The sequence below is a fragment of the Grammomys surdaster genome, unplaced genomic scaffold (genome assembly GCF_004785775.1).
Source record: "Grammomys surdaster isolate TR1022 unplaced genomic scaffold, NIH_TR_1.0 241, whole genome shotgun sequence".
NCBI classification, from domain to species: Eukaryota; Metazoa; Chordata; class Mammalia; order Rodentia; family Muridae; genus Grammomys; species Grammomys surdaster.
The window spans coordinates 5,105,651-5,130,830 of NW_021604686.1; the positions used below are offsets into that span (position 1 = coordinate 5,105,651).

Consider the following 25,180-nt stretch of genomic DNA (forward strand, 5'->3'; position numbering starts at 1 on the left):
CACCCTGCCTCTTGGGGCCCTAGCTTTTATATAACCTCTGAAAAGTCCCCAGAATTCCAAATGTCACACAATTGCAGAAACTATCGACAGCTGACAAAAATCACAGCACCCTGCTAGAGCACAAGGCAAATCATAGCTGCTGTGAACAATCTGAACCAGCCCCGTACCCCACACTTGGGATCAAAATCAAAACACTTTCCCAAACTATTTCTGTGTAAAAAAAAAAAACAAAAACAAAAATAAAAAACAAACAAACAAAAAACTCCAACACTGTCACTCCAGTGGGCAGTCACACCTGGATCTTTACTTAGCTAATGGAAAGTCAAACTCAAATCATCATGCTTGCAGAGCAAGCTCTCTTAGAGTTACGTCCTCAGCCCCACAGGTTTATTCGGGGTAGTGTATTCCTGCTCTCTGCCGAGAATAATCCTTATCAATGTGATCGGATTGAGAGCCATTCTGTGTCTGTCCACAGAAGCGTTTCCAGAGATTACACTGAAAATGAGGGACCCTCCCCAAATACAGACAGCACCATCTCATCTGCTAAGGTACCTGGCTAAATAAAAAAGGAGAAGGTAGGCTAAGCACCAGCATTCGCCTCTCTCTTGCTTCCTGACCGTGGGTGCCATGTGACCAGCTGCTCCAAGCTCCTCCTGCCATGTCTTCTCCACCGTGATGATCCTACTGCACCCTGAAACTGTGGAGCTAAAGTGAACCCTTCCTGCCTTGGGTTGCATTTGTATATTGTCATAGCAACAAGAAAAGAAACTAATACAGGAGCTCAGGGTGGGATGATGTCTGACAACATTTCCAGAGCCAACATTCTTTATGGAGAGTTATAAATAAGTAATACCAGAAAGAGCCTAGGCAGAGCTATTTGCAGGACATTTAAATTTTTTTAAAAAATGTTATTTTGATTTGTGTGTGTGTGTGTGTGTGTGTATCCACTTGTGGGTATGTGCGTGTGAGAGGAGTGCTTACGGGGGCCAGAGAGGCAGTCAGATGCCCTGGAGCTGGAGTTACAGACAGTTGTGAAGCACTGGAAGTGGGCGCTAGGAACTGAATTCAAGTCCTTTGCAACAGCAGAAAGAGCTCTCAACCCCTGAGTCACCTTTTCAGCCCCTAAATTCGATTTCACTTAAAAAAAATCTAAGTAAATAAATAGTTTCATGGATCATATTCACCTGCTACCTAGGATGTCTACTCTATGTACAGTAGCCAGACTTTTTTAAAGGTCTCCAGAAGGTATTTGGTTTTAGTTCTGCTTCTGGTACCAGGAACTGAACCTAGCACCCTCTACCTCTGGGTGTCATCTTACAGCATTTGCAAACCTGGACATAAAATAATTCTACATTTCTCCTGAATGTAGGACCTGGTAGGAATGTGCACCATTGATGTGTGTTTGGATGACAATCCCTCATGTCTTGCCACACTGGCCTTGTGACACTCAGGAAAGGCAGTTGTCAGGAGAGGCCTCTATAAACATGGAGTATCTTTATTTTCTTCTTCTTATTATTATTATTATTATGTTTTTTCAAGACAGGATTTCTCTGTATAGCCCTGGCTGTCCTGGAACTCACTCTGTAGACCAGGCTGGCCTCGAACTCAGAAATCCGCCTGCCTCTGCCTCTCAAGTGCTGGGATTAAAGGCGTGCGCCACCACCGCCCGGCGGAAAAATACGTCTAAGTGTTGTTTTATATGTATGGTGTTTTGCCTGCGTGTACATCTGTACACCATGGATGTGTCTGGTGCCCATGGAAGCCAGAAGAGGGCGCCAGACTCCCTGAAACTGTAGTTATAGATGGTTGTGAGCCACCATGTGGGTGCTGGGAAGCCAACCCAGGTCCTCTGGAAAAGCAGCCACTGCTTCTAGCAAAAAGAAATCTAATGTGAGGGTAATGTTGGGGAGGGGAGTGAGAGTCAGAGCACAGACCCTTAATCTCTGCTCCTGACAGGTAGAGTCAGGCTGATCTCTGAGAAATCAGTCTGAAGCCAGCCTGGATTACATAGTCCCAGGCCAAGCAGGCCTACACAGTGAGACTCTATCTTAATAAATAAAATAATATATGTAACATATTCTAATATAATATATAGTATAATACAAGATGATAAATGAAAATAAATAAAATAGACCTAACAATAGAACACAGATTTACTCAAACCTGTAAAAGAGGTGCCATGAGATTGAGAGCATAACCCAAAGACAGAGCAATGGTCCAGTGTGCCTGAGACTCTGGGCTCCATTACTAGTCTTGAAGGGGGAGGGGCTTCCTATTCTGGGTTATTAACTCTCTCCTGGCCCCAGCCCAGAAACCAGGGCACTATGAATGGTGTCCTTCTACCCAAACACTATTTTCCCAAAGACAAGGTTTCCTGAGTGTTTCCATCCTTGGGGTCCTACAGCGAAGCAAACAAACACCATCTGTTCTTTGGTGCTCTGATGTAGCTAATGTGAAATACTACGTCAAAGGCAGAGCTTCGTGGATGCAAATCCAAGTCTTATCATGTCCCTGGTTTCTGGACATTAAGGCAGCTGAGATGGATCTCATCTTAAGGCTAAGTGTGAAAGTGTAGCGGGGCTTTTAGAGCATCCTGGCATTTACATAGTCACTTCATTCACCCACTAAATACCTGAGTATTGTCTCAAACACTACCTCAATACAGCACCGGTTTTGAAACTTAGAAGGCTCTAGCATCATTGAGGGCTCCTTGAGATGCAGCTCCTGGTTCAGGCGTTCTGTGCTGGGCCTGACAATTTGCCATTAGAACAGGTGCCAGGAGGCATGACAAGGAGGAACCAAGTTCTTGACCTCCTAAGGACTCACTCTAACCTTAAGTTGGCTATGCCAGAGGAACTAACGGTAGAGCTTGTGTTTTGTCTCACCTTGGCGGGTTTGTCAGGGAGACAAGCCTGGGAGCTGTTCACTTGAGCCTGTCTCCGCTAGTCCAGCCCAAAGCCAGAAGCCAGCTGAGCGGGCGTCTCTGCACGGGGCGGGGAGGAGGGAGCTGTGGGGCTGGGGAGCCAGCAGACAGGGACGTAGGGAGGGACCTGATCTGGGTTTTACCCCGGGACAGGCCTGTGGAACGCGGGGGAGTCGTCCCTGCGCGAGTGCTCAGGGCGGTGCCCGCTGTGCGGCGTGGGGCGGATCGCGACCCCCGTCCCTCCCTGGGGCCGAGTCTCCGCCGCGCGCGCGCCGCCCACGCGCGATCGTCGCTATCGCGGGCTGCCGGCTGGCCTGGCCTCGCGGCACGGGGACCCTGCCAGCCATGGCCCAGCTCGGCGAACAGACTCTGCCCGGGCCTGAGACCACGGTGCAGATCCGTGTCGCCATCCAGGAGGCCGAAGATGTGGAAGATCTGGAGGAGGACGATGAGGGGACCTCGGCGCGGACAGCGGGGGACCCAGCTCGGTACCTCAGTCCAGGCTGGGGCAGCGCCAGCGAGGAGGAGCCGAGCCGCGGGCACAGGTAGGCTCGGTGACTCGGGCCTGGCGAGGGGTACCCGGGGCTCCGGTGCGCGACAACTCGCCAGGGCAGAGGGGTTGACTCAACCTCGCCACGGAGGCTGCAGACTGAGTCAGAATCTGCTTTGGGGAACAGTCTGTGCCCCAGCCCTCGGCAGGTTTTGATTCTTGATTGACAAGGCTTCCAAGGATGGCGGCTGGGATCTGAGGGACCTGGACTTGGGGCAGAGGGTTGCTCTGGGATCCAAAAAGGGAGATTAGCATGGGCCATTCACATCCACGCCATCCCTACTTCTGAAGGAGACGCCCCCTTCGGTGGACGCACTCCACCAGACATTTGACCCAGCCTGGAGTTCCCCCCGTGAGGCTGGGCCTCCTCCTCCCTCCTCCGGATGCCAGGGATCCTACAGAGCCTTCATCGCCATCATCACCTGCTCTGCTCACCATTCCAGTGGCTTCACTCGGCTTCTGGGTGGGCGCAGGCCAGGCACAGTTGAGACGTGCAGATGGGGGCATCCAGGAAGGGATAATTTCCCGGTGGAGAGAGCTCTTCTGTCCGCAGTTGAGACAGCCTAGGGCCTTGCTGCATCACCTCCCTGGGAGTTCCTGTTTCTGCCTGTCTGCTTGCCTGCCTTCCGTACCTGGGGCTGGCTTCTTCACTGCTCACTGATGAGTGGCTTATAGTGTGGGTATAGCACCAGTTTCACCTTGCCCCTGGGCAGTAGCATTCTTCTCAGCCAGATACCCGTCACTAATGTTTAGGCCCTTCACAACCACAGTTTCCTTATTGCTGTTGAAAAGCTATCCCATAGGAAGCTGATGAGAAAAAAGACACAGCAATGACACTAGCAGATTCTGGGGAATTAAAGAGTCCTTTGATAAGAGCCCCCTCTCTATCACCAAAAGCTCAATTCCAATAGCATACTGGGGTCACAGCCAAGGGGCTGCTCCATCCTCGGTTAAAAGAGACTGGACCTTGGTTGAAAGGGTCTGGAACCCACCATTTCAGGCCAGATCGGCAGAGGCAGCTATTGTGGGAGAAAAGACCAATCTCACAGTTCAGGGTAGGAATGGTGACACAATCAGTGTCCTGGCATCAGATGTACAAAAACGCTCTCTCTACGCCAAGCACAAAACTGATGAGCAGATAAAAACAACTGCTGACCCAGATTAACTCCAGAGGTCATGCAAAATACCTGCGGGTTGCTTACCTTACGGCTTTGTTTGCCTGGGTGGCTACAGCCCAGAGCTGCTCCCTCCTAAATAGCCCAGGTGAAGGCACCACTTATTTCTTGGTCCAAGAAAGATTCTCTATGGAGTCCTTAGGAGACATTGATCCCAGAGCCCTTTGCCTTGTCCCTCACAGGTCACTCCAGGGCCACCCTTTGTCACTCTCAGCTCCAGGAGCTCAAGGATCACGGAGCTTTCAGCCTGGAACAGTTTCTGTTGCCTACTAGCATAGAGTTGGCCCCTGAAAATCCCAGCGAGTCTTCAGATTAGTGGAGCTGCCGGGAGCTTCATGGGCAGGCACTTAGGGCCTAAGGAGATCCAACCAGGGACAAGATAATGCTGTCCTGTCTTTAGGCCCAGCCTGGTGAGGCAACAGCTACCCTGTATGAATGTTCTCAGCTCCCAATGCCTCAAGAAGGAGCTCCAGTTCCTAAATCTGTTTAAGATTTGACACCCACACCCACCTACTTCATGCCCTCAGCTCATGGCTGCCTTCTGTCTCGTTTCCTGCTCCCGGGGCACTGTCCCATGGAGCCTGGCAGTGGGGAGGGGCCATGTCTTCATCCTTCTGCCCTCCCACGTTTCCATTCTCCATTGGATTTCCAGTCAGCCTTGCAAACGTCTTCGTCTTCCCCACATTGCCCGTGCCCCTCCCTGAGTGGGCTAGTTTGGTCCTGGCCTCTGTGTTGCTTGGGTCCTCTGTACATCTTAGAACTAAAAACATTTCCAGTCCTAAGTCCACAGTTACACCTCCCTCGAAGGTCCCTGAGCGCTGTCCCTGCAGCTCCGGCGAAACACCAGAATGGACGGGCATCTTGTAAATGTGTGTGGGCTGAGTATGCTCACTTTATAGTGTGAAAGGCAATATGTTCCCGCCCCCACGCCGCCCCCACCTGTGAGACAGTGAGACCCTGGAAGGCAGGGGCTTTGTCTTAGCCCTTTGTACACCCATAGTACCCAGGCCAATACCTGGCTTATACCCTGAGGGACAAGAAATAAATGAACAGTTACTGTTGTTGTTTTGTTGTATTTATTGGATGGATATGATGTGTACGGTTTTGCCTGGACCATGTGAAAGTGCGTTGTACACAGAGTCATGCCTGAAATGCTTCATCGTGTAACTCTTGACAAGGGTGCTCCCTAGGAAGCCGTTAACACTACCTTTGCCAGCTCAGAAGATGGGCACTAACTCCCTAATAGAACTTCCCAGATTGTCTCCAGAGTCAAGTTCCCCGTTCAAAGTCCCCACAGACGTCTTCTACAGCTGTCTCTTATCCTTAGACCGGCAGGCGGTCGAGCCAGGCAGAGTTTGCCTGTTGTTCTGTTTCAGAAAAATCTTTTAATAGAGAGTCCAGCGTCTTAAAAATGATGACCTTGTAAAGACAGAAGCTGAGCCAGACCCCCATGGGGGCGGAGTAGGCATACAGGTGCCCATGGAGACCAGAAGAGGGCATCGCTCCCCAAATGTAGCAGTACGCTGAACAATTTAACAACAGTAAAAGGCTTCTGAACAATGGGCAGAGATTAAGTCACGCGTATAGCAAGTGAGAGGTGTTTCTGGCAATGCTCACCTAGGCTATGACAGCAGCCTTGGTTCTGAGCATAGTGTGCACATTTTGTCTTGTGCATACTGTCATCCCACCCAGTGCCAGCAAACGCTGCCCAAAACACCTCAACCCAGATTGAAGTTAGAATCATATTGATCGCTGCCTTTTTGCTGTTTGTGCAAAGCTTTCTGCACTCATAGAAACCTAATGGTTTGAGTATGGAAAACACAAACTTCCTTCCTTTTTCCTAGTCATTCCTTCATGTATATAAAATTAATTTATTTTTTAATTGTATAATTTTAAGATTTTTATTTTTACTTATGTACATGGTACATGAATACCAGTGCCCACTAAGACCAGAGATAGGTGTCAAGTCCCCAGGTACTGGAGTTGCCAGTGGCTGTGAACTGCCCAAAATGGGTGCTAGGAATCTAACTCAGGTCCTCTGGAAGAGCAGCAAACACTCTACTGATTGGTTGATTGGCTGATTGATTGGTTGATTGATTTTAGAAATCACTCTCTCAATTCCTGACTTGAGCTTCACAAAAATATCGTTAAATGAGTTTTGGCTTGGCACTGACACAGAACTTCCAGTCGGTTCTGAAATGGCTCTAGATGTTTTTCCAATGCTTTATTATATATTCATTCAAGGCCGTGTTGCCAGCATTGGCAATGAAAAACCATTCATCAAAATATTAGTCATCTCGAAAAAGATGTGAAGGTTGTCCTCCATGCTGCAGAACCAAATATCAGCCCAGGCTTTACTCTTTGTGGAACAGCAGTCGTGGCATCCCGGTGTGTGGCATCCCTGTGCATGGCATCCCGGTGCCAGGTGGATTGGTTCTGTCTTTAATGAATGATAAAATTAGGAAGCTGAAGAGCTGGCTCAGCGGTTAAGGTTGTCAGCTGCCCTTCCAGAGAACTTGGGTTTGATTCCCAGCACTCACAATGAGCTCACAGACATCTGTCACTCCAGGCAAAACACCCATGTGCATAAAATAAAATGTAAAAAGTATTACCAAGGAACTATTTTAAAGCAAATTTCTTTATTATTTATCAATATTTAGTTTATATGCCTCTCTATCTGAGGTTATATAAAAATTTGTATTAAAATGAGCTGCTAGGAGAAAAGTTTAAAAAGCCCTGATCTGGAACATTCTTAACCACTTTCCTTCTAATGGTTTTACTATTTTAAGAATGTAAAACTAGACATTTATTTTCAAATGTTTCATGTTTAGATCAGTTTTCATAGTTCCATTAACTTATTCCTTTGTGCCGTAGACTTCCTGTAGATACAGAAGTCAGGGGTGATGGGGTTCACTGGATCTGGACTAAACATTTTGGCATGAGTATTCCATAGGCTGTTCTGTGACACTTCCTTACCTCACCTCAGGAGACATCATTGGTGAAAGGTGTTTCTCCATCATACAGATCTGTCTTTGTGGTCTTCCTGTCCCTCATTTATCAATGTGATACAATACAGGTTTTTATTTGCATATGTCGTTTTTAATTTGCATATGTAGTTTTTGATTTGCATAGTGTTAAATCAGCCTTGCCCTCCAGGGATAAGTCCCATTTGCTTATGGTGGATGATACTTTTATTTAGTTTAAATTTTAAAAACATTTTAAATTTATATTAATTATGTATATATAGGCATGCAAGTTTCCTTGGATACCCCTGGATTGGTAGTTACAGGTGGCAGTGAGCTGCCCAGTGTGGGTGCTGGGAACCGAACATTGGTCTTACGCAAGAGAAGTCCGTGTTGTGGATCTCTGGACTGTCTCTCCAGGCCCAGTCCTTTTGTTTTTGCTTATTGTTTTAGTTTTAGGGGATGGGTTGCTCAGGCTGATGAAGTCTTAGGTGTATTGTGGTCTATTCCCTCACCTGAGCCTCCCAAGTAGCTGGGACTGCAGGTCAACTCTCTGATTGCTGGTTAACCATCTTGCTAGTGTATTGTTGAAATCTGTTTGCATCTGTGCTCTTCAGGCGTATTGGACTGTAACTTCTTTCTTTGTAATGAACTTTCTGGGATGAGTTTGAGAAGGATTGATACTCACTCTTCCCTAAAGATTTGTGAAGTTCAGTAGCAGAACCATCAAATCACAGGTTTGTTTTCTGTAATGGGAGATATTTGTTTTTAATTTAAAATTTTGTTTCACATCTTACGTGTTTTGCTTGCCAGTATGTCTGCGCACCACATACAGCCAGTGCCTATTAGTGCCAGAAGATGGCGCCAGATACACAGACCTGGAGTTAACAAGTAGTCATGATCCTAACCTGAGACACCTCTCCAACCACTCTCCTTTGGAAAAGAGCTTTCCCTTATCATCTGGATTGACCAAGGGTTCCTTCCAATGAGGCAAGCAGAAATATTCAATTATCTCACCTTTGAAATAAGGGCCTTTCCTCAAACTTGAACTTTTCCTCGTGAATATTTTACCTGTTTTTGCTATAATTAGTTACAGTTATTCTTGACGGTTGAGTGTCTGTCATGTAGCTGGGAACGCCCATTCATGCTGTGTCAGTGCGCCCTTTGGGAACATGTCTACTTGGTTTTGAGCACAACCTCACTTTTGGAAACTTCATAATTTGTACTTTTCCTACTCCAGTCATGGAATTTAGCCATCTCCACAGGAATCCGTGGTCTTTTGAGACACTAGTAAGAAAGCATTTAGAAACCAAGATCGAAAAGAAAAAGTTCTCATTTCTACCCAGGCACCATCACTTTCCAGATCTTTCCAGGCAGAGGACTGCTTTTAAAAAAATAAATCTGCATAATAATTCAATTTGAACATTACAGATTTTTGGTGTTTACTTCTTCTATATATTTTTTTCACACTGAGAATCCTGACCCCTTACAATGTCTATAAGAATATATGAGAACTGACAGAGTGTTCACGCTCGAAGCACCCTGTGGTCTGAGATGCCACTGGAGGCCATGTTGGTGTCTACGGTTCATGCTGCAGCCTCAGGGCACAGTGAAGGGTGAGGTCCATGTGAATGTATGCAGTCTACACCTCTGACTGGTGTCTCAGTGATGTCCCCTGGCTTTGCTGCCTGGGCTGGAGCATGCTGATATGAATAGCATGAATAGTAATCTGAGGCCATGTTGAGTCCCGTGGGCCGTGCAGCCACTGAGGGCCATGAGTAGGATGGTGGCCTTGATACAGTCAGGGGCCACATTGATGTTTGTGGCCCATGTTACCACCAAAGCCCAGGAGGATGTCCACGATCTGGACTTTGACTGGAAGCCATGTTGACGTCTGTGGGTGCGGGAGGGCTGTCCCTGCCCCTATCTGGCCATGCTCAGCTCTCCTCAGTTGAAGGCTTCTGGCGTGGGTATAGACAGGAAAAGACTCATCCTCCATTGTTTTCCCCTCCAATTTCCTTACAAAACTGATAATTATTACAGGATTGTTCCCGGAAGCCAATCATCTGTTTTTGGTCCAATCTTTACCCTTTGAATCAATTTCAAACAGATTACCAAATTACAGCCATAGCAAAGGGCCTTCTCAGTTTACAATGTTTTATATGAACAGCAATATTTAAGTATAAAACTTAAAACTTTCTGGTTTTTTTTTGGGGGGGGGGTGTTTGCTTGTTTGGTTGGTTGGTTGGTGGTTAGTTGGTTTTTTGAGACGGGCATAGCCCAGGCTGGCCTGAAATGTCTAAGGAGCTGAGTCCAACGAAGCTCCTACTTCTTCTGCCTTCACTTTTCAAGAGCTGGAGCTACAGGAATGCATCACCACCACGAGGTGCTGAGGTCAAGCTCGGATTTCCTCTATGTTGGGTGAGCATCTTACCAACTAAGCTTCCTCCATACCCTTAAGTCTTCTTCAAGAGGAATTAATATGTATTTATTAATCCCAGTAACTGTCCTTCCTTTCCAGAAGAGTCTCTGAGAGCTGGCTATGGTGGTGAATGCCTTTCATTCAGCACTCTGGAAGCAGAGGGAGGTAGATTTCTGAGTCCAAGGCCAAAATGGTCCATAAATGGATTTCTAGGCCAGCCAAGGATACACAATGATCCTGTCTCAGAACAAAACAAAACCTAAACAACATCAGCAACAAAGTGTCCTTTGGATTTGCCACAACAAAACCTATTTGCTTTACATTACACATGATTTTTAAAAACCTTACTATGTTCAAACCTCTTAACTGGTACTAGAATACGAGAAGCCAGTATGAATCCTACCTTCAACTTAGGATTCAGAGCACTAGTGGGATGTGTACATGGGGAGCTAGGACACACCATAGTCAAGCATTAGAGAGGAGAGCGAGTTCCTTCCTGGGGAGCCGCTTTTGAGATACATGGCCAAGAGGGGGAACAGCTGCTCAAGGGATCAGGGGTAGCATGTGCAAAGGTATGAGGTAAGAAAGTTTGTGCCATGGGGTCTTTCTATTTGCTTAGAGCAACGGGTATTGAAGGAAGTAAACAGAAACGAGTTTGCAAGGTGGAGACAGCCAGATTCTAAGCACGTCGGAATATGGAGCTAAGCACTGTAGGCTTTGTTGGGCGGGCAATGGAAACCCTGCTGCAATCAGTCGTAATATTGTTAAAGTACAACAGCCGCGTATTATAATGGCTTCTTCGAGATATGTAATGTGACAATTGTGTGGAGGAGGCTGGAGCCCAAAATACAGTACAGGAGGAGGTAGGAGGTGGGAAGTTACAGCCTTAGCAAGGCTCTGGGTGGGAAAGATATGAAAATACAAGACGAAAAGAGATGTGATAGCCAAAAGGTAATTGAATTTACATTTTCCCTTTAGACCTATTTTCCAGCCTCTGTCTACCAGCAAAGAGACGCTGGCAGCACGGCAGGTACTGCCAAGCAGGAGAAAGGAAATGAGGCTGTTTTCTGAAGGAGTTGAATGTACCGCAGAATTCTAGGGAGGCTAAGGGGAAACTGAGGGCTGCAAGGAAAAGCCTCTCTACTTTGGTTAGAAGGCTCAGCCAAGATGAGTCTCTGTTTGTCCTGAGTTGAAGCCCTGTCTCTACCAAGTGTCTAGAGCCAACCAGGAAGAGAACCAATATGGGTAGAGAGCGTCAGGGAGAGTCCATGTAACCCACTAAGCAAAGTATCGGCTCCCCCTCCTTCCAGTTGAATGAGTACGGAGTTTAACCTCCCTCCTGAAGAGTGGGGGAAGGATCCTGAAATCTTCCAAGGAGAGGAGTGAGTTTGCAGTGGAAGAAGCCTGAGCAGCACAGTGCAACAGTTGCTGACTGTATCCTGCTATGATGTGCTGAGGACAGATGTTTACCTCTGCAGACCTCCTCCACAGATCCCACGCCTTAAAATATTCATGGCGGAGGCTGGATGAGAAACCTCCGAGGCAAGACATTCCACAGCACACCTAACTGGAACACTTCAACACTGTCAGGGTCGTCACAGATAAGGACATCTGGAGAAAGTCGCCACCAAGAGGAGTTTTGGGAGATATACAGCATGTAATGTGGAATCCTGGGTGAGAGCCTTTAGGGGGAAATGGAAGGAGTCTAAACACACTGTGTGCTTCAGCTAACACTGCCTAATTGTCATCTCCTTAAGAAGTGCACCGCAATAATAGGGGACATTAATAATAAATAAGCCTGGAGTGCGGCATATGGAACTCACTGTGCTATTTTAATAACTTTTCCGTAACTCTAAAATGATTCTAAAATAAGCTTATTGAAATTTTAAACAAAAAAAAAAAAAAACGCGAACCGTTTATTAGTCACTTGAAGCAAAGCAAAAGCAGGAAAATGCATTAGAACAGGGCACACAGGACACGGAGGTGGCGGTGATGTCCTGAAAGTCAGTACTCCAGTCGGCACACCGAGAGCTACTACATCTACCAAATGAGAACAGGGTGCTCTCAAAAGGGAACAGCCTGGGGCTGCAGGGATTGCTCAGTGAGTAATGTACTTGTTGTACAAGCATAAAAAATGCCCCAACACCCAGTCACAGTGGCCCACCTATCAACCCATCACATACATGCATACCCGTATGCATATGAACATACATCACAAGCACAGGTGTAGGGGTGATATTTAGAAAACGGCACCCGGTCCAGCTTGTTCCTGGGCAGCCGCCATGTTACCACAGCTCCTTGGCTATGACCCGGGCTCCAGCTAGCTAGATGCGCAGGCCCTGCACCCACAAGATGCCAGTGTAGGGGATGGCTCTGTCAATCCACCACACTGCATCCACAAAGCCCGGCTGAACCCCAGACAATATCTGTCATCCTCAAAGTACCCGGTAGAAATGAGACTCTTAAAGTTTAATGATCATCTAAAGGATTTATATATTTAGAAATGCTCAATTAACAAGACGCCCACACAATTAGAGTTGTTACCCAATATCTAACCTTTGGATAGAAGTTGCTACCCAGGACAGCTTTCAACCCATCCGTGGTTCATGGTTACTCCCACTCTCCTCCTTCTCCTTCTTACTTCTCCTCCTCCTCCCCTTCCTCTCTTTATCCCCTCCCCTTCCTCTTTTTGTCCCCTCCCTTTCCTCTCTTCTTCTCCCAGCTCCACCTCCTCTTCTACTGCCTAATCACCAAGCTCCACTGTGAATACAATGTAGCAGAATAAGTATCCTGCTACACACAGGCACATGCAGGGAAGCTTGGAAGATCAAAACTGATTTCTTAGGTACTAAGTAAATAGCTACTAAACGTTTAATGGTCTTAGTGACACCCTCTAGCATGGAAATCGAAGACAAAGACAGGGCACACAAGAAAGAATACGCACAGAAGATCAGCTCTGATGGTCACTTAACGATTAGAACACATTCATAAAATAAATAGTCTTAGCTGAACACAGTGACGCATGCATATCTGTAATCCCACCATATGGAACCTAGGGACACTAAGATCTGGAGAGTCAAAGGCCAGCCTGAGCTACACAGTGATATCAAGGCTAGCCTATGCTGTATTGTATGACCTGCTTTAAAAACAAATACCTCCCCCACAGGGATGGGTGTGTAGCCCTGTGGCAGAGTGCTTGCCTAGTGCTTGCCTAGTGCTTGCCCACGACCCTAGATTTGATCTGCGTCCAGCACTTAAACAACTATTATCTTAGCAAATAGCTTTGTCCTGCAGGGAATGCATCTACATAGCCACAGTAACAAAACGGGTTGACTTTCAACGTCCATCTCTACCTCTAGACAGTACTTGGGCTATTTCACAGCATAGACTGTGGTGATGAGCTTTGGCAAAAGGGAGTAGAAGTTCTTCCAATCAAATACGGAGGATTGGGCATCAGAAGCCAGACAGCAAGGTGCGGGCGATACAACGCATGTCTATATAATGAGCAGTGATTGAAACAGTTGCAATGAAATAGCGAGCCATCCTAAATGTACTCTCAAAAGCAAGCAGATCCTGGCTGTGGATCTCCCGCTGGAGTACTTATCTACCACACGTGACGCCCTGGGCTTGATCCCCAGCACGGTGTAAACTGGGTGTGATGGTGCACACTAGTACTCCAACCCATGGGAGGTAGAAGCAAGAGGATCCGGAGCTCAAGGTCATCCTTGGCTACATAGTGAGCTCAAGGCTAGCCCGAACTACATGAAACTCTACCTGCAAATCCCTAGACAGACAGAGGGCTAGTGGAGACCAACAGTAAAGTAAGAGTGTTAACACTGGAAGAAGAAGCAATGGGATGGAAGTGACCTGAAGTCCTCATTTTATAACGGGATGCCCAGACACTACACCAGTGACGACGACAAACACCCAGGGATTCTGAGCCTGCCCAGCAAAGATGCCAGTTAGCAGAGGATAGGATGCAGTGTGAGATAGGGGTCAGTTTACATTGGCAGATGATATAACTTACTACAAATGGCTCACATGGAGATGGGACAGACCAGGAAGTTCTCCTCACACACTGGAATAACTGATTCCCAATCAAAGATAAACTCATATGGAAAGAAGGCAGTGAGCGAGCCTCTGTTTCACAGGACCTGGCCTGAAGCACCAGGGTTTCCCAAGCTCAGCGGTGTCTGCTGCTTCTCTGCATCTCCCACCTCCCACAGACCATGGAAGATGGGGTCCAGCAAGGCATCCCCTGTGCGATGCCTTTCCAGAAACACCCAGCCAGGGCATGTTTACTTGGGCTCCCGTGTTCCATTTGGTCCTATTGTACCTCACTACAGAATTTAACACCACCTTCTCCATAGCCTGTCCCCTGTGTGCACAGGTGACTAGCTCTCTCTGGATTCGTTCCCACCCACCTGCCGGTTCTGCCTCTTCTCTCTATCCCATTTCTAAATGTTCACATTTTCCAAGCATCTATCCTTCAGTACGTTGGGTCTCATTTCAACTGGACCCCTCAGTGTCTGTGACTACGTAATCAGGAAGGGAGAGACTTTTCCCCCAATCAGATAACAGACTGGTTTTTCTTTTTAACAAGTGTGGAATATGTCTGGCACAGCTGGCCTTGGCAAGATCAGGGTACCAAAGCAGGCCCTGAGAGTCAGACACTCTGCTTTACTGACTTCTAGAAATCACATCTGGGAGGATGGGACGGGAAGACAGGAATCACGTATTCATTTCAGAGCAAGTATGTCTCGATAGCATCTAAGTGACACAGAATCTCAGCAGATAGCGTAACTATTTTTTTAACTCCCTTTTTGTAAAGTTTATTTTTGTGCAGCCGTGTTTTATGTATACACATGCAGGTTTATATATTTGGAGACCAGAGGTCAACACTGGCATCTTCCTCAGGTGCTCTCAACCTCATTTCTTGAGGCAGAGGCTCTCTTTGAACCTGAAGCTCACCAATTTGGCTAGCCTTGCTGGCGAACAATCCCAGGCATCTTTCTGTCTCTGTTTCCCTAACGTTAGGATGACAGACGAGCACTGCCATCCGTTGGCTTTCTACCCATGTGCCGAGGGTCTGAACTCAGGTTCCCATAGTTGTGTGGCAAACACTTTTCCAATTGAGCCATTGGTCATATGGCCAACCACCTTGGAGAAAGCCAGTCCAGATATGACCAGTTTAATGTCCAAGGGTTGCTATGACAACCAAGTGCACACCAGATGGTGTATAACAACAGAGATACGTTGTGTTGCAAAGTCTGAAATGAAGGGTCCGGTTTGGATAAGATCCCATGTATACTCGAGGCTAGATGCTTATAGAATACGTTCATTCAGAAATGGGAGGGGAAAGAAGAGATGGGGAGGGGCCTGTTCCTTAGTGTGATCCTGGGGAAGGATCTGCCAGGCTTGTCTCCTTGATTTCTCTTGTGACACCTTAATCTCCAATCACATCCTGAGTAGCCATTTTCCTGTCTGTGTCTCTAAGTGTCCCACTTCTTGCTTTTAAGAGGATCTCACCTTCATGGGATCCGGGGTCATCCTACTCCACAACCCTTACACTGACAACCTTTCATTGACTTCCATAGTGAGTGACTCCAGGTAAGGCCAAGTTCTGGGCTCTGAGGGCCTGAGGTGACAGTTCAACCCACAACTAACTCGTTGTCTCCCTCTGGCCGCAGCAGTGCTGCAAGCGGGGCTGAGAACGAGCGCGAGGATCTGGAGCCTGAGTGGAAGCCGCCGGATGAGGAGCTCATCAGGAAGCTGGTGGACCAGATCGAGTTCTACTTCTCTGATGAGAACCTGGAGAAGGACGCCTTTCTGCTCAAGCATGTGCGGAGGAACAAGCTGGGCTACGTGAGCGTCAAGCTGCTGACCTCCTTCAAGAAGGTGAGAGAGGCTGGCTTCTCAGAGGCTGCCTGGGGCATCTCCAGGGTGTGGACCTTGTGTTAAATATGGTTGGTCTTTTGTTTTGCACCGCCAACCCCTATCATAAGCCCCCTGGCCTGGCAAATTTCCAATTAAATATGAGGCCTGAAAAAAAAACAAACAACAGAAAAAGTATCAAGAGTGGGAATTTAGTGGAGCTACAGAGCTAGCTCGGTCACTAATGCAAGCATGAGGACGGACATTTGATCCCCAGAACCCACAAGAAAAAGCCAAGCTTGGTTCCACATCTGTAATTCCAGATTAGTCTACTGGGTGAGCTCTATGCCAGTGACAGGCCCTATCTTAAAATATAAATAAATTATTAGCAAAGTGTATGGATCCTGAGAGGGATGGCACCCAAGGTTGACACGGGGTCCCCATGTATGCATACATGTGAACACACACACACATACACAGAGAGAGAGAGAGCGAGAGAGACAATCGTGCACACACATGTGTGGGTGGAATATGAGAGCATTCCTGAGAATATATACTTGTTTGTTCTGTAATGGATCTTGAATGCTAAGACCAATATCAGCTGGTGGCTATTAAGAAATGCTGTGACAGCCGGGCAGTGGTGGCACACGCCTTTAATCCCAGCACTTGGGAGGCAGAGGCAGGCGGATTTCTGAGTTCAAGGCCAGCCTGGTCTACAGAGTGAGTTCCAGGACAGCCAGGACTACACAGAGAAACCCTGTCTAGAAAAAAAAATGCTGTGACTTGTTCTCAGTAAAATCTGGGTCCTCTTGCCAGGCACATGAGTGCCCCGAGGGTGCTGCACCAAGACAGAGAGTATAGAGCCATGCCTGATGCTCTAGGATCGGATGACACTCAAGCTTTCCGCTTGCTAAGCTGAGTCAGTATGGGATGGGAGAGAACACACAGAACTCAGCAAGGAGAGCTTTCTCCTCGGACTCTAGCATGCTTTGCTCTGTGTGATACCAATGAGAACGCTGTGTACCAGGGTGATAGATGCTACGGAGTCACGACAGCCAAGCAGAAGACTGCCTGTCCCTGCTGTAGACAGATGTAGAACTTGGGCCCTAAACTCCCTGCTCTCAAAGGACTGATTAACCACTTGGAATAATAACTCTACCTCCTGGGCAAGGCGGGGGAGGGGTTACTAGAATGGAAAAGCGCCATGCAGTTTGTTGTATAACAGCTTATGTAAGGAGCAGGCGCATGTAGGGAGTGGGTCCTGGCCAAGAAGTCTGTGCACTTTATCAGAAAGCATTGGAGAAAAGCCCCACACCCTGGAGCTCTGCCTAGCTCCTTGGTATACTCGGCTGTCTTCTTGGATTCTTTTTTCTTTTATGCACTCGCCAAACATATTATCCTTTATATTTGATGAGTGTTGTGTTAAATACACGAGACACAAAAGGAATCTGGCATTCTGTCTTTCCTTGAAACATTTGCAGCCCAACGAAAGATAAGAGACCTATGAGGTGCTCCAGGGTTACCACAGACGAACTGATGGAAGACATAAAGATATGTGGGGACTAGCTGATCAGAGCAACGAACCTTTCTCGAGAATTGAGAAGCCTTCTCGGAGTGGTAGCACTGGGATATGGTCTTAGAAGATGATTAGGAGTTTGCAAGGTACAGAAGGGAAGGAATGTCTCGTGTCTAGACAGCAAGCTCTAATGTGAAAAATATTTCCAGGGCTGGGGAATACTTAAATAAAAAACCCAATGGCATCTTTTGCACAGCTCCCCCTTTTGTGCTCTCCAAGGGCTTCGAGGGCCACTCTGGTTGTCTCTCCTTCCTTAGCTGGGTGTATTCTACAGATGCACACAGGAGCATCCTCTCAAAACTAGCTGCAAGGTGGACACTCCCAAGTCCATGCCTGTAAATTCAGAGCAGAGGCTCTTTTCCTTCCAGATGGTTTTCAACCCATCCCAAGGAGAGACGTATCAGAGGAAGGAACCAACACAGGGAGACTGCAAAGTTCCATTTCCTGTCACTGTGACAAATTACTGGGTCACAGAGTTGCGGGTGCACCCCGTCACAGCGAGGAAGGCATGGCAGCAGAAGCGTGAGGCAGCTGGTCACATGGTCCCCACAGTCAGGAAGCAGAGAGAGAGGTGTGCTGTTGCAAGCCTTGTTTTCTCTTCTCTGTTCTGTCAGGGACCCTAGCCATGAGATGGCACTGCTCACACTTAGAGGTCATCTTCCCTCTACAGTTCGCAAACACATCCAGACGTGTGTTTCTGGAGGGAGTCTCAATCCAGTCAGGTTGAGAATGATGGTTCATCACCCCATAGAGTTCTTGACAATCTTATAAAGTTCTAGACATTGTGCAAGGCCAAACTTCCTTGTTTATCTTCTTAAATTTATTTCATTTTATGTGTGTGTTAGCATATGTATATGTACCATGTGCATGCAATTCCCTCAGAGTCCAGAAGAGGGTGTCAGATCCCATGCAACTGGAGATAGACTATTGGGAGACCCATCATGTGGGTGCTGGAAATTAAATTCAAGTCCTCTACAAGAGCAGCTAGTTCTGGTAACCACTAAGCCATCTCTCCAGTCCCCTGGTTCCTTTTCTGATATGATGCCTGGAAACCATCATAAAGAATCACAAACACAGACTTGGGGTTGCCAGGGAGTAACCAGTAGTTCTCAAGGGACCTGGCTCTTGCCTCTTTGTGTTCTCTAGTCCTTTGCAACTTTCCTCTGGTAGAACCTAGCCCTCCCTTGGTCCCCACCCTTCCCAGCAAGGCAGCATGTGCCTCCTGTTCTAACTCCAGGCGTCTCCTGCACGCTTCTTTCTGAGCTGTTTTCACGGATGGCTCTGTCATGCCAGGCCATGGCTATCCTACAACCTTGCAGTGACCTTCATTCATCTCAACCCCTGTGGATTTCTGACTGGGTGACTGTTCACTAGAAATCCAACCATCTGCCCAGGCCTGCTTCTCTGTGGCATAGTGATCAGGCCTGTCACTCTACACAGAGTCCTGGGGTCTCTTCACGTTAAGAATGAGAAGCCACAGCTAGAATAGACAGTGCACAGTCTCAGCAGTGTGTCAGGACTCAGGGCTCTTGGGTTGTTTCCCTGCCCTGCCCAGGTAGCAAGCTTTCCTGCTTTCTGTGTCTTTTCTGTTTGGGACCTTCGGACACTGGAAGTTCCTGGTTCCTCTGCAGATCAAGCTCATGGGTCCAGCCTCAGAGGACTCTGAGTGATTTCTCCTTGCAGGCTCAGGTTACCCACCCCACCCACAACTAGTAGTTCTTGGGATGACTCATGTCCCTGGAATGTCCTTCATTCCAGGAACATGAGTGGAAGTGGGCCTCCGCAAAATTGCCATTTTATGAAATAAATATAGCTTTTCATATACTGCAGCATTGGTATGCACAGTTTCCATCATGGGAGGGGATTTTTAAAGATTTATTTATTTATTTTATGTATGTGAGTACACTGTAGCTGTCTTCAGACACACCAGAAGAGGGCATCGGATCCCATTACAGATGGCTGTGAGCCACCATGTGGTTGCTGGGAATTGAACTCGGTACCTCTGGAAGAGCAGTCAGTGTTCTTAACCCCTGAGCCATCTCTCCAGCTCCTTTTCATGTAGTGTCTGTGCCTGTTACTCTTGGGGAAGATTACAGAGAAGCAGAGAATCTTTTACCATGAATCACAGCGTTGGAGAATTCGAGACCCTCTAACTCCTTTCTTGGTAGCAGCACATTCAGTGGTGACTGCCTACAGTCTTAGCATTTGAAGGCCTAGACTGGAGGGGTCATGAGTTTGAGTCCAGCCTGGACTATAGAACGAAAGCCTGTCTCAAAACAGACAAACAAAGCCGGGCGGTGGTGGCGCACGCCTTTAATCCCAGCACTTGGGAGGCAGAGGCAGGTGGATTTCTGAGTTCGAGGCCAGCCTGGTCTACAGAGTGAGTTCCAGGATAGCCAGAACTACACAGAGAAACCCTGTCTCAAAAAAAAAAAAAAAAAAACCCAGACAAACAAAAACAAAAACAAACAAACAAACAAAAGTCTAGACTGGGGCTGTAGCTCGTAGAAGACTGCTTGCCTGGTATTCTACATTCTGTCCTCAAGACTGCCCCAAACTCACTGTGACTTATACATTTGCAACAGTGATAGCACAATGTTATTGAGTATTCTATATTTTTTTGCACACACCCCCTACACACACACACACACACATGTAAGTGCACTTCTTCTGTAGTAGCTGGAAGTCAATCTTAAGCATTTCTCAGAAGCCAATCACCTTGGGTTGTTTTGTTTTGTTTTGTTTTGTTTTGTTTTGTTTTGTTTTTGAGACAGGGTCCCTCCCTGGCCTGGCGCTAGCCATGTAGGCAAGGCTGGCGGACTGGAATGTCTGTCTCTGCTTCCCCATTGCTGGGGTTACAGGCACACACCACCCTGCCTGGCTTTTTCACAAGGGTTCTGGGGGGTCCAACTGGGGTCCTCGTGCCTGTGTGACAAGCACTTTACCAACTACATCACCTCCCCAAACCCTCCCCTCATCTTTGTGGCAGTGCTATGAAGTAAACATTTTTAATATTGCTAGCACTCAGATGAGGAGACTGGGTACTGAGAGTGTAAATAATTATCCAAGTCTTACTGGGGAGGGGTGGAGGTGACGCGTGGGTCTACGTACGTAACAGCCTAGTTTTAGAGCAGTGATTCTCAACCTGTGGGTCATGACCCCTTGGGGAAATCACATCTCAGACATCCTGCATATCAGATATTTGCATTATGATTCATAACGGTAGCAAGTTATGAAGCAGCAAGGAAATAATTTTATGGTTGGGGGCTCACCGCAATGTGAGGAACTGTGTTAAAGGGTCTCAGCGTTAGGAAGGTTGAGAACCACTGTCTTAGCACGACAGAATCTGACCTGTGAACTTGGGCAGAGTTTTTCCTCTGCCCTAGTCGTACAGTGTTCCAACTGCCCGGCATTGTTCAAATCTACTGCTGGAATCTGAAGCTGTAGCTCATTGGTACAGTGCTTGCCTTCTGTACACGATGCCCTGGGTTAGTCCCAAGTGCTGTCAAAACATACAAACAAAACAAGAGGCAAAAGATGTTTACCATCTGAAGAGAAACCAGGGCTATTGTTCCTACTGCTGTTTTAGCCTCTCCAGCAAAGACTTGGAATCAACCTAGGCTGCCCATCAATAAATGAATAGATAATGTGAAGAATGAAAGATCACATATATATATATATATATATATATATATGATACATATGACATATATAGTATATTCTATATATCCTATGTGTATATGACTACTACTCAGCTCTACGGGAAAATGTAATCACAAAATCTGCAGGAAAACGGATGGACTTAGAATGTACAATATTCGGCCGGGCGGTGGTGGCGCATGCCTTTAATCCCAGCACTTGGGAGGCAGAGGTAGGCAGATTTCTGAGTTCGAGGCCAGCCTGATCTACAGAGTGAGTTCCAGGACAGCCAGGGCTACACAGAGAAACCCTGTCTCGAAAAAAAAAAATAAAAAAGAATGTATAATATTCAATGAAGTCACACAATCTCAGAAAGCAGAAAAAGTTCTCATTCATATGCAGAATCTGCTCATTAGCATATGTATATATGTAAACAAGTGTCCGTGCGCGCACAGGACAATGTGGAGAACAGAGAGCAAGAGACTGAGGTGCAGGTGATGGGCGTGCATTAGAGAGAGAATCTAAACTCTCTCCAGTACTAACTGTTGTGGAGCTTTTCGGGTTTGGTGATGGGGAACTGCATAAAAAAAATACATTTGATACTGAAGTTGTAAAATCCAGCGTGAACTCCACGGCTTCAGAATGGCTGTTCTAACTGTTCACTGAGATACATAGACTTGCGGTCTGGCTAATTTCAGTATGTAATTCTTTTTGCAATTTTTTTTATAATAAAGTTTATTTTACGGGCAGTGGTGGTGCACACCTTTAATCCCAGCACTTGGGAGGCAGAGGCAGGCGGATTTCTGAGTTCGAGGCCAGCCTGGTCTACAGGCTGAGTTCCAGGATAGTCAGGGCTATACAGAGAAACCCTGTCTCGAAAACACACACACACACACACACACACACACACACAGAGTTTATTTTAAAGAATTTTAAGGAAAGGAAGCATTGAATAAGTGGCTAAGTGGCTGGAGAAAATTTTCATTTCACTCTCTGTCTGGTATTTTGAGTGTCTTCCACACCAGGTATGATTTTAGGCATAAGTGTTGAAGAGCCCAAGGAAGGGAGAGAGGGAGGGAGGGAGAGAGGGAGGGAGGGAGGGTAGAGCATGTACAATTGTGGACAAGGAGAGGAGGTACCATTCAGACCCGCTTTGTGCTCCTCAGGTGAAACACCTCACACGGGACTGGAGGACCACAGCGCACGCCTTAAAGTATTCAGTCACCTTGGAGTTGAACGAGGACCACCGGAAGGTTAGGAGGACCACCCCCGTGCCGCTGTTCCCCAATGAGAACCTCCCCAGCAAGATGCTTCTGGTATATGATCTTCACCTGTCGTCTAAGCTATGGGCCCTGGCCACACCCCCGAAGAACGGAAGGGTGCAGGAGAAGGTAATGGAACATCTACTCAAGCTCTTTGGGACGTTCGGAGTCATCTCGTCTGTGCGGATCCTAAAGCCTGGGAGAGAGCTTCCGCCTGACATCCGGAGGATCAGCAGCCGCTACAGCCAGGTGGGGACCCAAGAGTGCGCCATCGTGGAGTTCGAGGAGGTGGAGGCGGCCATTAAAGCCCATGAATTCATGGTCTCTGAATCTCAGGGCAAAGAGAACATGAAGGCTGTCCTGATTGGGATGAAGCCGCCCAAAAAGAAACCCCTCAAGGATAAGAACCATGAGGATGAGCCCACAGCAGGTACCCACCTAAGCAGGTCCCTGAACAAGAGAGTGGAGGAGCTTCAGTACATGGGGGATGAGTCTTCTGCCAACAGTTCCTCTGACCCTGAGAGCAATCCCACGTCTCCTATGGCTGGCCGGCGGCATGTGGCCAGCCATAAGCTCAGCCCTTCCGGCCACCAGAATATTTTCCTGAGCCCAAATGCCTCCCCATGCTCAAGCCCGTGGAGCAGCCCCTTGGCGCAGCGCAAGGGTGTCTCCAGAAAATCCCCACTGGCTGAAGAAGGTAGACTGAACTTCAGCACCAGCCCCGAGATCTTCCGGAAGTGCATGGATTATTCTTCCGACAGCAGCATCACTCCCTCGGGCAGCCCCTGGGTTCGCAGACGACGTCAAGCTGAGATGGGGACTCAGGAGAAAAGTCCAGGGGCAAGTCCTCTGCTGTCTCGGAAGATGCAGACCGCAGATGGGTTACCTGTGGGAGTGCTGAGGCTGCCCAGAGGCCCTGACAACACCAGGGGCTTCCACGGGGGACACGAGAGAGGCAGAGCCTGTGTATAATTCCTTCTATTTTTAATACCAGCTCCGTTGAAAACCATCTTTGTTTCTGAGGTCTTCACAGATAGCTAGCATGACAGAGAAAGGAGTTCAGTCCCCTTAGAAAGCTTTTTTTTTTTTAAATCGATGTAGACCTCTTAATTTATATATTTGTAAGGTATACAAACTGTCTGGTGTGCCAATCGTCTTCTGACTGGGAGCTGTTACTCTCAGCGTGGCCACTATTTTGTTATGCTTGGCATGTGTAATCGTGATGGCTCTGAAGGGCTGTGGGCCAGAGGCTCTCTGGAAAGATCTAGCAGTGTTGGGATCTTTTTTTTTTTTTTCTTATAATGACTGAGCTGTCCTAAGCAGCTGTGCAAGGGCTCCCCTTAAGACCTCAAAGGAGTTTTGCTCAATGGTAAATCCTTCAGTCAATAGCATGGTGTCTTATAGGACTGAGTGTCTGTTCCCTGTCGAGTGAATAAATAATAAAACACCCACTGGAAGTCCTGTATCTGAGGTCACAGGCCATGCCCTTTCAAGAAGGAACCCAGTGGGGACATATTCCCTCTATCTAGCTCACGGTGTTCCCACAGGGCAGTCCCAGACTCTCCTGGAGGCTTCTGGCAGCCTGGGAGGTCTGTCATTGCTTAGGCAATTTCTGCTGTCCCCATAGCATCCCAGAGCAACAGCATTTGACATCACCCGAGGACTTGCTAGAAATAAATATTTCTAGGCCCCAGAGAAGGGATTCTAGGTGTGTTTCTAAAGATTCACTCTCATTTTTATTTATACGTATGTGCCTGTGTGAGTGTCTGCCATGTGTGTGTCTGTGGAGGCCAGACTGGGGCATCAGATCCAATGAAGTTAGAGTTACAGGCGTGAGCTTCTCAGTATGGATGCTGGGAACCGAACTCGGGTCCTCTAGAAAAGCAAACGAGTGCTCTTAACCCCTGAGTCATTGTCCCAGTCTCAAGATCTAGAGTCTGAAAATCCCCGCAGAGGACACGTGTTAGGACGAGAACCTTTGAGGTGGCCAAAGCTGCAGGACCCAGTGTCAGCCAGTGTGACCCCACATCCCTCGTTCTGATTCTTGGGAGTTGGTATCAAGCCCCCACTGCCTTCTGATATCCTTGGGACATGATTTGCTGCACAGTGGTGTGTGGGTTGTAGTCAGCCCTCTCTAAAAGTGGGCTCCATCTCCTCCTCATTGGGCTTACTTTCTGTTACCATCAAAAGCCATTTTGGTGTAACACCAAAGATCTCTGGCCTAGATCCCAGTATTAGCTTATCCATGGGCCATTTTGGGGGGTGGGAGGGGTCTTCGGGCTCGTTAAGAACTGAGCAGTGATTGTTTGCCAGGGATGTTGATAAAAACTTTCCATGCTTTCTCATTTAAATCATCCTAACAGGATGTGAGGGAAAAAAATTCAGGTATTGAAGTGACTTTATACCAGATTTAAAAAAGAAAAAGACCCCATGTAGATTACTGATCTGTTCAAGGTGATTGTTATGTTGTGGCGGCTGCTGCTGCTGCTGCTGCTGCTGGTGATGGTTGTGGTGGTGGTGGTGGTGGTCGTGGTAGTGATACTATTTTCTGAGACAGTCTTGTCCTGTAGTATTGGCTGACCTCAAACTCTCAATACTCACACCTTACTCTATGGAGGCCTCATACGCACGATCATCCCAAGCTAGCATTAAATGTTTATTGTTATTGTTACTAGTGTGTGTGTGACATGTATGTTTGTACACTCAGGTCATGCCATAGAGCATGACTCTGGAGGTCAAGAAGAGTTACAGCTGTGAGCTGCAGGAGTCAGTTAGCTGTCTCTTCCACTGGTGAGT

General features: G+C 47.4%; 1 protein-coding gene across 1 annotated transcript; it reads left to right on the forward strand.

The window, feature by feature from the left end:
• The first annotated feature begins 3,183 nt into the window (after positions 1-3,183).
• On the forward strand, positions 3,184-24,077 carry Larp6 (La ribonucleoprotein domain family member 6). The gene is made up of 3 exons (XM_028774580.1): positions 3,184-3,468; positions 15,724-15,931; positions 22,289-24,077. Exons 1-3 carry the CDS (start codon positions 3,269-3,271, stop codon positions 23,354-23,356), a joined length of 1,476 nt encoding a protein of 491 aa, XP_028630413.1. The 5' UTR covers positions 3,184-3,268; the 3' UTR covers positions 23,357-24,077.
• Positions 24,078-25,180: the final 1,103 nt, after the last annotated feature.

Excerpts from the sequence above, each read along its gene's own strand:
- Larp6 (XM_028774580.1), top strand. The coding sequence starts at position 3,269 with ATGGCCCAGCTCGGCGAACAGACTCTGCCCGGGCCTGAGACCACGGTG. Across the intron at positions 3,469-15,723 it reads GAGCCGAGCCGCGGGCACAG|CAGTGCTGCAAGCGGGGCTG; the intron begins GTAGGCTCGGTG and ends CTCTGGCCGCAG. Across the intron at positions 15,932-22,288 it reads TGCTGACCTCCTTCAAGAAG|GTGAAACACCTCACACGGGA; the intron begins GTGAGAGAGGCT and ends TGTGCTCCTCAG.